This window comes from Myotis davidii, unplaced genomic scaffold (genome assembly GCF_000327345.1).
Source record: "Myotis davidii unplaced genomic scaffold, ASM32734v1 scaffold355, whole genome shotgun sequence".
Classification (NCBI taxonomy): domain Eukaryota; kingdom Metazoa; phylum Chordata; class Mammalia; order Chiroptera; family Vespertilionidae; genus Myotis; species Myotis davidii.
Window position 1 is genome coordinate 1,645,951 of NW_006286818.1, and position 12,758 is coordinate 1,658,708.

At 47.0% G+C, this 12,758-nt stretch overlaps 1 protein-coding gene across 1 annotated transcript; it reads left to right on the plus strand.

Moving 5' to 3' along the window:
* The first annotated feature begins 1,775 nt into the window (after nt 1–1,775).
* On the plus strand, nt 1,776–11,702 carry LOC102766232 (intraflagellar transport protein 46 homolog). The gene is made up of 5 exons (XM_006758734.2): nt 1,776–1,786; nt 4,098–4,359; nt 5,015–5,111; nt 8,572–8,651; nt 11,536–11,702. The coding sequence occupies exons 1-5, from the start codon at nt 1,776–1,778 to the stop codon at nt 11,668–11,670; spliced, it is 585 nt and encodes a 194-aa protein (XP_006758797.1). The 3' UTR covers nt 11,671–11,702.
* The last annotated feature ends 1,056 nt before the right edge of the window (nt 11,703–12,758 follow it).

The window sequence follows — 12,758 nt, forward strand, 5'->3', positions numbered from 1 at the left end:
CATCTTTTCTGACTTCTCATTGGCTAAGCAGCCAGTACACCGCTAAATAACTTGTGTAATAAGAATCCAAGAAGGTGATCTAGGGTTTTTCCACCTCACTCCTGGAGGAAAAAATGGAGGTCCCCTGCTGAAGGGGCTAAGAAATGTCATATCCTTCCCTAGCTGGTTTGGCTCAGTGGGTAATGCCTCGGCCTGCCCAACACAGATTCTGGGTTCAATTCTGACCAAGGGCATGTACCTAGGTTGCAGGTTCCTCCCTGGTCCGGGCCCAGGTCAGGGCTCATGCAGGAGGCAACCAATCAAAGTGTTCCTCTCACTTTGATGCTTCTCTCTGTCTTTCCCTTTCCCTTCCACATTCTCTAAAAATCAATGGAAACATATCCTCAGGTGAGGAGAAGGAAGGAGGAAGGAAGGAAGGAAGGAAGGAAGGAAGATGGAAGGATGGAAGCATGTATGGATGGATTCTTTTCAAGGTAAGGGGACTGGAGTCCGTGTTGATGAAAACATCTTGGTCCGTGTTGCAGTGGCTGCAACAGTGCGGAGATGGGGCTGCGGCCTTCCCCTGATCAGCCTGGTTGACTCCCATAAAGGGAGGCCAGACTGTGGCTTAGGCCCAAGCCCCAAGGGGAGCAGGGAGCAGGTAATAGGACATCCCCTAGGGCTCCCAGTATGTGATAGGGGGCAAGCTGGGCTGAGGGACCCCCCCCCCCCCGCCGTGCACAAATTTTTGTGCATTGGGCCTCTAGTATATATATAAAAGCCTAAGTGACTGAAGGACCGAACTACCAGTCAACTGGTTGCTATGATGTACACTGACCACTAGGGGGCAGGTGCTCAACGCAGGAGCTGCCCCCTGATGGTCAGTGCACTCCCACAGCCAACCTTCCATGGCTGGCCAACCTCCCAAGGTCCTTCCCCCGCTCCCCCCACCGGTGGGCCAGCCCCCCAATCAGCCCCGATCACCGGCCAGGCCAAGGGACCCCCACCCGTGCACGAATTCTTGCACCATCCTCTAGTAATAATGATAATAATAAGCCCTGGCCAGTGTGGCTCAGTGCATGAATGTGATCCCATGCACTGAAAGAATACCAATAGGGGGCATGCAGGAGCCAGCCAATTGCTCTTGCCTTGATGCTTCTCTGCCTTCATCTCTCTCTAAAAATCAATAAAGATATTTTAAAAATAATAAGTAAATTAATAAATAAAAGTAAAAATCATGCTTGGAATTATTGTTTCATTGTGAAGACTTTCAGGGCCTGCAATGTGGACCAACAAAGCTCTGAAAGACCAATTGATACCGGGTCTTTGGCAATATGACATTAACTGAATTAAGTTGTATAAGCAAAGCACCCCTTTGAGCATGCTTTGTGACGAGTACCTTGGAGGCAGTATGTCATAATGGTGAGAAGCAGAGACTTGGGAATTAGACTGACCTGTGTTTGACTCCCATTTTCAGCACTTACTAGCTGAGTGCCTTTAGGCAATTCCTTTAATTCTTCTAAGCTTTAATTTCCTAATTTGTAAATTGGCAGCAGCATCTACCATAAAGTTGTGAAGAAGATAATCCTATATAATAAAAGCATAATATACAATTTTTTCCCTCGGGCGGTCATTTGACCCGGAATTTGACCAGGAGACAGGGAGTTTGCTCGCTATAATGTGTGCTGACCACCAGGGGGTGGCACAGAACATGGCGGGTGCTGGCAGTGGGAGGCAGTGGAGGTACTGCCGGCCCCAACGGGCCCTGATGAGGGCGAGAACAGGACCATGGCGGGATGGTGGACAGGTGAGTGGGTGGCACCATGCCAAGGCAGGTGTGTGTGGTGGGGGGCAGGGGTGGTTTAATGGACCCATCAATTGCCCCGCAGGCAGCGACCAGCAGAGGTGGCAGGGGCAGGGCTGCCGCCGGCTCTCAGGTGCTGAGGGAGAAAGGGCAAATAGCAATATTAAAATATTCTAATTATTTTTCTTTCAATGTGCACAAATCTGTGCACCAGGCCACTAGTATCCTATCTAATAAAAGACAAAAAGGGTAATTAACCGTACCTCCACTACACTTCCCATTGGCTAATCATGGTGATATGCAAATTAACTGCCAACCAAGATTGCAGCCAGCAGCCACGCAGCTGAAGCGAGCGGGAGGCTTGCTTGCTCCAGTGATGGAGGATGCCAAGGTTCCCTGCCTGCTGCGGCCTGGCTCTGAGCTCCACTCTAAGCAACAGCTCCAAAAGCAACAGAGTTTCAGTTATAGGAGCTAAACAAACCCCAGATACCTGCTTTCAGCCGGCCACGGCCTCAGAGCTGGGAGCACCAGTGACGGCAACAATGTTTCAATTATAGAAGGTAAATAAATCTCAGAATATAAAAAAGAAAAAAAGGAGAGGTTGGGAGCTTCAGTCGACCGCCAGCCTGAAAACGGCCCTCAGCCCCTCACCCAGGCTGGCCCGGCACCCAAGCGGGACCCCCACCCTGATCCGGGAAACCCTTCAAGGCAAACCAGCCGGTCCCCACCTGTGCAACAGGCCTCTATCCTATATAGTAAAAGGGTAATATGTAAACTGACCCTAACAGCAGAAAGACTGGGAATGACTGGTCACTATGACACACTCAACGCAGGAGCTGCCCCCTGGTGGTCAGTGCACTCCCACATGGGGGAACTCCGCTCAGCTACAAGCCAGGCTGACAGCTGCCAGTACAGCGGTGGTGGTGGGAGCCTCTCTTGCCTCCTCAGCAGCGCTAAGAATGTCTAACTGCAGATTAGGCCTGCTCCCCGCTGGCAAGTGGACATCCCCCGAGGGTTACCGGGCTGCCAGAGGGATGTCTGATTGCCATCTTAGGCCCAATCCCCCAGGGAGCAGGCCTAAGCCGGCAGGTGGTCATCCCCTGAGGGGTCCCAGACTGCGAGAGGGCACAGGCCGAGCTGAGAACCCCCCCACCCCGAGTGCACAAATTTTTTTCTAATTATTTTCCTTTCAATGTGCATAAATCTGTGCACCAGGCCACTAGTATATTAATACATAAGATTATATAATCTAAGTGCTCCTACTTAGAAAGTGCTCAACAATACATATTCATTATTAGCAGTAATAGATGACAAAAATATTTAAAATATGTTGCAGCTCCATTTTTAAACCAAAGTCTCAGAAGAGGTGTCCCTCATTTTCCTTTCTTTAAAAAAATGTTTTTTAAATTTATTGATGAGAGAGAGAGAGAGAGAGAGAGAGAGAGAGATCTGCTGCTCCACTTGTTCAAGCGTTCATTGGTTGTTTCAGACCCAGGACCTTGGGTGTGAGGATGATGCTCTAACCAGTGGTTCTCAACTTTCTGGCCCTTTACATACAGTTCCTCATGTTGTGGTGACCCCCAACCATAAAATTATTTTCGTTGCTACTTCATAACTGTAATGTTGCTACTGTTATGAATCGTAATGTAAATATCTGATATGCAGGATGGTCTTAGGTGACCCCTGTGAAAGGGTCGTTCGACCACCAAAGAGGTCGCCGACGACCCACAGGTTGAGAACCGCTGCGAGCTATCCAGCCAGGTCTCATTTTCCTTTTAAAACCACTTTGACACTTTCCTCTGGCAGGTATTCAGGGTCAAATTTCCAATCTTCTCCTCTCTCTCTCTCTTCTCCCAAATGGCTGTAGTTTTGAAATATTTGTTCCTTACATCTTCCTTCACTCATTCCTTCACCCGCCCAATGAGTACCTTTAAAGCATCTAATTTATGCAACGCACTGATGCTATGAAGATCTTAAAATTAATCAGACACAGATCTTGCCCTAAAGAAGCGCAGTCTCCTCTAGCAAATGAACATACAGACACCACGTTAAACTGGAATCTCAGGTAAACAACAAGTAATTCGTTAGAAGCGTGTCCCGTGCAATGGGACACCATGCCTGGGAAGGCCTCTAGTGGAACATAAATGGAAAGAGAACGCACCAAGAGTCGTGGGACTATTCCTTAAAGACGCGGCTTACATTCTGAGGGGACCGATGCATGAGGAAATGTATGCCCTGTGATACTGATGTGGGTATCCCAGATGGAAAGCGCCCTCCATGCGCCTACCCTCCCGCCTTCCCACCGTGACCGCAGGGTGTCGCCACAGGCGCCCAGAGAGGCTGCTTCCCAGCCGTCTCCGCCTCCGCGCTTGCGCGGGCAGAGCAGGCGCGCCGGGAGGAGAGAAGGTCTCGCGAGAGCTCAGAGCTGCTTGTGTTCCCCTAGCGACCGGCCGCGGACCACAGGCGGGTCTCTCCGGGCGGAGTCCCTCAAGTGGCCTGGCCAGGGTTGGAGCGAGACCCCAGCCGCAGGCCGGGGTGCCTGCCAGGCAGAGGAGACGGATTCAGCGGGGCTCCAGGTAGGCGGCAGGCGGGGGACCGCTGCCTCTCTCCCGCCCGGGAGGAAAGAGGGGGACGCCCCTTCCCGCCGTCCAGGAGCCCCCGTGTTGCTCGTCTCCGTTACAGCTGCTCCTTGACTCCCTCCCTCCCGCCACTCACCATCATCCTGCTGCGTTTACTCCCCAAGAAACTGAGAGGGATTCGACCTGCAAGACGGAGGTGGGGTGGAGGTGGGGGCGATGCTCCCGGGGTTATTGGACGGGACTGAGACGGGAGTGCCCCCGGCGCCCGGTCAACGAGGGAACCCCTGGGACAAGCCTCTTCTAGAGCCAGTACGGCCTCCCTGGGAAACCTCGCTAGCCTCGGGGGACGCACGGAGCCCGGGAGAGAGCCGCCATCCCCCAGGAAAGCTATGCCCCTGCGGCGGGGCTGACCGTCTAGGGAGCAGAGGAGACGTCAGCCGCTGTTCCCGCCAGGCGCTGCCTCCTCGGCCAGTCTGGCCGCAGGCCCTACCGGGACTGCCGCAGAGGGACTCCCTGCTGGACCTCGGGCCAGCGGGCCAGAAGGAGGGTGTGAAAGGGGGCGAAGTGGGTGTCGTGGGTAAGGAAGAGGATCAGTGCCCCTCTCCACGGAGTGCGTGGTGTCCGATCCGTAACCATGTCTCTTTTTGCTTAGACCAAGATTGTTGAAAACCAGACATATGATGAGCGCCTAGAGATTAACGACTCCGAAGACGTGGCAAGTATTTATACTCCAACCCCAAGATACAGAGGTAAGAGAGGAAGGAAAAGGAAAGAAAGAAAACGGTCCTCGGAACAAAGAGCAGCTGGGCCGATGACTGTCTCCAAGAAGTCTGTTTTGTAGTAGCAGATGTCCGCGTTCAGAGCCGGGTTTCCTCACTGGCCGTTGCCCTGTGTTGTAACTAGTTATGGGGGAAGAAAACACAGCCCCAGGTTTCCCGGTCTTCCTCCAGCCTGATCAGTGTTCCCAACTGCCACTTACGTCAGGCTGCTGCTCTGCTCAGTCTGTCGGGCCTGGTGTGTGTGTGTTTTAACTTATTAAAACTGTTTTGCTCATTTTTGAAGATGCTTCAGTAACCTGCCCTTAACCTGCAATCCCAATAAAAATATCAATGGGATATTTTAAGAGGACCTGACACTGTCATTTATTCAACAATGCATTATATATATACTAGAGGCCCATTGCACGAAGAGATTCGTGCAATAGGCCTTCCCTTCCCCAGGATGCCGGCACCAGTTTTCTTCCGGAACCCGGACCCAGGCCTTCCCTCAGGCTGGAGCCTTCAGTCTTGGCTTTGCCATTTCTCCCCTACTTATGCAAATTAACCGCCATCTTTGTTGGGTTAATTTGCATACTCTCCTGATTGGCTGGTGAGCATAGTAGAGGGATGATTAATTTACATGTTTGTCTATTAGGTAAGCGATATATATATTGATTTCAGAGAGGAAGGAAGAGGGAGAGAGAGATAGAAACATCAATGATGAGAGAGAATCATAGATCAGCTGCCTCCTGCAAGTCCCCCACTGGGGATTAAGCCCACAACCCCGCCATGTACCCTTGACCGGAATTGAACCTGGGACCTTTCAGTTCGCAGGTCGATGCTCTATCCACTGAGCCAAACCAGGTAGGGCCAGCAATGCATTTTTGAATGCGTACTGTGCATCAGCCTTATGCTCGGTACTGCACATACAGGTATTAAAAAACATTGCTTCTGCCACCCTGAGGCTTGTAATCATGGGAGACATGACAAATGAATAAATGAACATACAAATGTGGTAAATGCATTGATGGAGGCAAAGAGCTTGATGTTAGGGAGAATAATGGTGAGGAGTGGGATCTATTTTTTAAAAATATATATTGATTTCAGAGAGGAAAAGAGAGGGAGGGAGGGAGAGAAACATCAATGATGAGAGAGAATCATTGATCAGCTGCCCACTGCACACCCCCTACTGGGGATTGAGCCTGCAACCTGGGCATGTGCTCTTGACCAGAATTGAACCCAGGATCCTTCAGTCCACAGGCTGATGCTCTATCCACTGAGCCAAACCGGCTAGGGCTGGGATCTACTTTTGATAGGTTATCAGGGATGGCCTAATGAGGTGACATTTGAGACTGAAAGATGGGGGGATCCAGACAGTGAGGAAAAGTAGGCCAGGAAAAAAGAACAGCAAATGAAATGTGAAAAGGCCCTGATGCCAGAAAGAAATTGAGTTTGAGGACTTGAAAGGGACCAGCTTGTGGGGGGAAGGAGTGATATCAGAATAAACATGCAGGAGGGAGGTGGAGAGAGGCAGCAGCGGGAAGCAGAGCCCTGGAGGCTGTGCTACTGCCCTAGAATGGGTGGAAAGGTGAAAGGAGGAAGCAGTTGGAAGGACTGTTGCAATGGCTGAGTTGAGTGATAGTGGCTTGTATGTTGTGAGGAAGCTGAGAATAAAGAGAAGAAAAATCACTAAAACTTGTCCGGCCGGTGTGCTCAGTGGTTGAACATCAACCCATGAACCAGGAGATCATGGTTTCATTCCCAGTCAGGGCACATGTCTGATTTGCGGGCTTGATCCCCAGTGTGGGGGATGTGTAGGAGGCAGCTGAGCAGTGATTCTCTCTCATCATTGATGTTTCTGTCTCTCTCCCTTTCCCTGCCTCTCTCTGAAATCAATAAAAAATATTTTAAAAATCACTAAGACTTGATTATGGATTGGATTTGGCTTTTGAGTTAGGAACAAAGGGTGACATTTAGGGTTGTTTGTTTTTTGTGGTAAATACCGTATACCTAATATAAAATTTACCATTTTAACCCTATTTTAAGTATATAATTCAGTGGCATTAAGTAAATCCATATTGCATAGCTATCTCACTATCTATTTCCAGTTCTTTTGCACCATCCTGAACAGAAACTGTACCCATTAAATAATAACTCCCCATCTCCCTCTGCCTCCCAGCTCCTGGTAGCCTCTATTCTACATTGTCTCTATGAATTTGCCTACTCTAGGTACACATAAGTGGAATCTTACAATATTTGTTCTTTTGTGTCTAGCTTATTTCACTTAGCATAATGTTTTCAAGATTCATTCATGCTGGAGCATGTGTTAGAATATCCTTATTTTTTATGGCTGAATAATATTACATTGTCTATATAAACACATTTTGTTTATATATCCATCTGCTGTTAGACATTTACGTTATTTACATCTTTTGGCTATTGTGAATTTGTGAATATGCTGCAATGAATATTAGCATACATGTATCTGAGTCAATGCTTTTAATCTTTTGGAGAGATATATATATACCTGGACTCCCAGGTTTTTGACTCAACCATGTTTTTAATCATGCTGGCTGTGGGCATGATAAATTCATTTTGAGTAATTCAGTAGGCTGGAAAATGGTGTTTAATAGGCATTTATTTGATTTAGAAATCTACATCTGGTTAATTATTCAGAATATTTTTATTGCTTTATGGGCACTTATTCGGATTTATTTTTTAAAATATCTTTTTATTGATTTTTAAAGAGAGGAAGGGAGAGAGATAAATAGGAATGTCAATGATAAGAGAATTATTGATCGGCTGCCTCCTGCATACCCCCTATTGGGGATCAAGCCCGCAACCTGGGCATGTGCCCTGACCAGGAATCAAACTGTGACCTCTTGGTTCATGGATCGACACTCAACCACTGAGCCACATGGGCCAGGCTGATTCAGATTTATATTTGTGACTAATTTTTAGCAGGAGCTGGGTTCGTTTCTTTCATCTAAGTTCTTTCATTTGATCCTTACAACAGTCCTGAGTGAGAGGTATTATGGACCTCGTTCAGAGGTAGGAATACTGAGACCCAGAGAAGGGGTCATTTTGTCCAAGTGATAGAATGTCCTCCAAACTCAGTATTTTGAGTATAAATCCAGTACTCTTTTCACTTTATTAATTACTAACCTCATTTTATCAATGTGTATGTAAACTAATGGCAGATTTTATACTATTTATGTAACAGCAAATAATCAGTTAGTATAATGTCTAACCCAGTGCCTTCAGCACAGAAATGCTTAGTAAATACATGTTTGAATTGAATTGACAGAGCCATGGCTAGGGTTCAGTCTCCTATCTTTTAGCTAGATGCTCATATAAACTGTGGTCAGATTATAAAATATTATAAACTAGAAATTATTTGTCCTTAAAAATTCTTTTAACAATAACCTAAAGGGAAAACTTTTCTTCTAAGGACTTGCTCGTTCTGCCCATCCTCCAAACAAGACTATGGCTGATAACAGCAGTGATGAGTATGAAGAGGAAAATAACAAGGTGCAGTATCGCCCAGCTTCTCCTGCTTTGATTGTTTAGTAGTTACAGTTGACACCAGTTCAGTAGTAAGCATTTCTTGGATGGTCACCTCCAGTGGTCTGGTATCTTTGAGCTCATGGAGGATAATTAGTAAGAAAAAACCTTAAGATTTTTGACTCTCCTTTGGAATAAAGACTACTGTTACAGCTGACTTTTTTAAAAGATTTTTAGAAATTGAGTTTTAGAAAGGAAGGGAGAGAGAGAAACATTAATCGCTGCCTCCTGCACTCCCCCTTCTGGGAATCGAGCAGGTAACCCTGGGGATGTGCCCTGACTGGGAATCGAAACTGCAACCTTTCTATGTAGGGACAGCGCCCAACCAACTGAGCCACATCGGCCAGGGCTACCGCTGACGTTCCGGTGAGGAGCTTCATATAATACAGGCCAGTGTTCTGCAGACTTTACTGATCATAAGAATCAGCTGGGGACACTTAGTTTTTAAAATTCAGATTCCCAGTCCCCATCTAGAAATACCAAATCAGAGTCTTGAAGGTAAAAGCATGGGGGTTTATATTTTTAGCAAGCACTCCAAGTAATTTTCTTTCTTTTCTTTTTTTTTAAATATATTTTTATTGATTTTGGAGAGGAAGGGGAGAGGGAGCGAGAGAGAGAAACATCAGTGATGAGAGAATCATTGATCGGCTGCCTCCTGTATGCCCCACACTGAGGATCAGGCTCACACCGGGAATTGAACCCTGACCTCCTGGTTCATAGGTTAGTGTCCAACCACTGAGCCACGCCAGCCAGGCCCAAGTAATTTTCTTTATAAAGCAAGTTTGGAGTCATTGTTTTAGGCATTCATTTATTGTCAATATTTTGTGAAAGAGACTTTAATTTTGAAGTCTTAAGACCCAGATGTTACTTTATTGTTGTTCTATGAACTGTTTCTGAGAGAAAGACAGAAAGATGCCTACAGCTCTAAGCCAGGTGAGGCCTTAAAGTTGCGCGTGTGCTCTTTTAGCATCATTGTGTTCAGCCTTAGCCTGTGGTCCACTGGTCTCAGGTTAGCTTTCCGTGAGGAACAGGAGCCTTCACAGCTCTATGAGAGAGAACATTTGAAGCAGCACAGAAAGCTTTGGTGATATAGACTGATTTCGTAAAAGGCCCGAGAGGTGCCATTTTAATGTAGCCCCACTTTGTGAGTAGTGTGCTGTGTTTTTAATAGTGTGTGTTAACATCTAACCCACAGAGTCATTTTTCAGGTGTTTGTATAATGCCATGTTATAAAAAAATATCCAAGGCCATGTATAATAAATCTGTGTTGTGCTGTGACCAAAAGAAGTTTTTGTGTTTGTGTGTGTTTAAATAATTTTTTATTGATTTCAGAGAGGAAGGGAGAGGGAGAGATAGGAACACCAATGATGAGAGAGAATCATTGATCTGCTGCCTCCTGAATGCCCCACACTGAGGATCGAGCCCACAACCCAGCATGTGCCTTGAGCGGGAATTGAACCGTGACCTCCTGGTTCATAGATTGATGCTCAATCACTGAGCCATGTCAGCTGGGCCCCAAAACAGTGTTTGATGTCCTTTAATGTGTCACAATTATATGTGCCAGTAGCTGCTTTACCATGAAAGAAATCTACAATAATAAAAGGATAATATGATCGTTAGACCGGACGTCCTTCTGGACAAAGCTGGGGGTCAGAGGGAAGCTACCCAGGTCTCAGGTGCCGGAGGGAAGCCGGTGCCAGCAGCCAGGGGAAGGAAGGCCTACTCTTGCACGCATTTTCATGTATCGGGCCTCTAGTGTTATATAATTTAAAAACTAGAACCAAAATCTATTAACCTTAGTATAAGCCATATAGCATTTGGAAACCAAGCTTTCAAAATCTACTTTTAAAGGGGGCCAATTGGTCATCCTTCAGGTCCTAAGTGAGGGCACTTCTCAGGCTCCAGGCCACAGAGGCAGAGATATGGACCCCACCCCAACTGCCCCTCCAAGCTCCAAGCACCATCAGACCCCTTCTCATGGCCTTGAGAGGGTGGGATGGTACACAGAGAAGCTGAAGCTCAGAAAGATAGGTTTGTAATGCCAGTAACGGAGAGTCTCTTGAGATACAATGCATAGTCGTTGCATTTTTTGTATTTAAAAATTATTGATTGATTGATCTTAGAAAGAGAGAGACATTGATTTGCTGCTCCACCTATTAGTTCATTCTTATATGCTCCCTGACTGGCAATTGAACCTGCAGCCTGGGTGTATCAGGACGATACTCTAACACCTGATCCACCCAGCCAGGGCCTAATCCTTGCATCTAACTTAAGGGGGAAGGGAAGGGAAATTTGGATCAGTTAGATACCCTTTGAAGAGAATGGAAACAGAATACCTGTGGTCTCTGGAACTGCTGATCAGAATTCAGGCACAGAGTTGGTCATGAACAAGCAGCTTACTCTGGGCAGTCTTGCAAATTAAATACTAGATTTCCTCCTTAGGACCTCTGAATATTAAGATCCCCTAAAGTTTGTCTTCACACTTCACTTTTCCTCATTTCCTTCCAATATAATAATTTAGAGGTGCCTTTCTCCAAAAGTCCCCAGGGTTGAATCTACTGGGTAGTTTATGCAGAGGTCTCAGAGTCTCCTACGTAACAGGTCAGATAGATATATATTGGATAAAATTTATGCCTAAACCTCAAGCAGAGAACTAGAATATGGTTATAGAAAGTGGGGACCAGTGTGTAGTCAGCAGGAGCAGACGGTCTCAAGGCCTTTCGGGGATTGCTGCCCTCTCTCTGATGTGGCGCCAGGAAGGAGGGACGGGTTAGAGCCCTGGGAGAAAACGACATGGGTTCACTTCTGTTTCCTTACCTGGGTCTCTCTCACCTGCTCTGCCCTCCCCCAGGAGAAGAAGAAGACCTTGCAGCTGACGCCTCAACAAGGCTTTAGTGAAAATGACGACGATGATGATGACTCATCAGAAACGGATTCGGATGAAGATGATGATGATGAAGAGCACGGAGCCCCCCTAGAAGGGTGAGGAAAGCACCTTCTTCAAAACATGGATTAGGAGAGTCTCAGTTAAAAGTGAAGTTCCAGCATCTCCTTTGATCTCTATTTAGGATTTCTATGTGTCTCAGAAACCCAACTGAATGAGTTTTCATTCTTTTCTGATCCACTGCCTCACTGAGTCTCAATGTCACTTGCACTGTCGGAAACATTTGTGGACTCGGGTCATGTGGCTTTGCTGAGTAAATCCAAAAGATGGTCCCTGACTTCGGGGAGTTCACATTCTGGGGCAAAATAAAGTTACGTACATACCAAAGCATTTCTGTTTAGCAAGGAAGCTCACGCGCACCGGAGGAGAAAACTCTAAGTTCAGATCCTTTATGGACAGGCTCTTCAGGGCCCACATGAGGCAAAACGTTCCTGAATGATGCTTAAGTACAAAACCTCTCGCCCTGTTCCAAACCTAGATTAGTCATGACCCATCCCTATAGGTTTTAATCAAAGTGGATTCTAAGACCCATCCATTTAACATATAATTACCGGTTAAATAAATGATGATGTAACCAGTCAGTGGAACTTTATCTAGCCCTGGAAAACAATGAGGTAGCACTCTTTGCACTGGTAAAGAAGTCTCCAGGCCCTTGCTGGTGTGGCTCAGTGGCTAGAGCGTCAGCCTGCGGACTGAAGGGTCCCGGGTTTGATTCCACCCAAGGGCACGTCCCTCGGTTGCAGGCTCAATCCACAGCTGTCCCGACCTGCGGGACAACAACGGGGGAACCAAGAGACCCCCTAGGAGAATGAGGCAAGCAAGGGACACGAAAGAATGGAGGCAAGACAGGATTCTGATCAAGCCTCAAACTTTATTCTTACAGCCGCAGGATATATACTGTTTTAGGGACGGGGGGTGGGTAAAGGGGGTCTATGGGCAGTAACCTGTGGGCAGTAACCTATCACTAGAGATTTAGTAGGCTCCGGATGGCTGTGCTTATCAGCGGAGATGCGTGAATTAGCAGCCTTCGGATGGCTGAGTGCTTTTCAGTGGAGATGTGTGATTGTCAGCGGAGATTTAGCAGTTGTGTACTTAGGGTGAGGGTAGGTTATCTTTTAACTCCTGGCCAA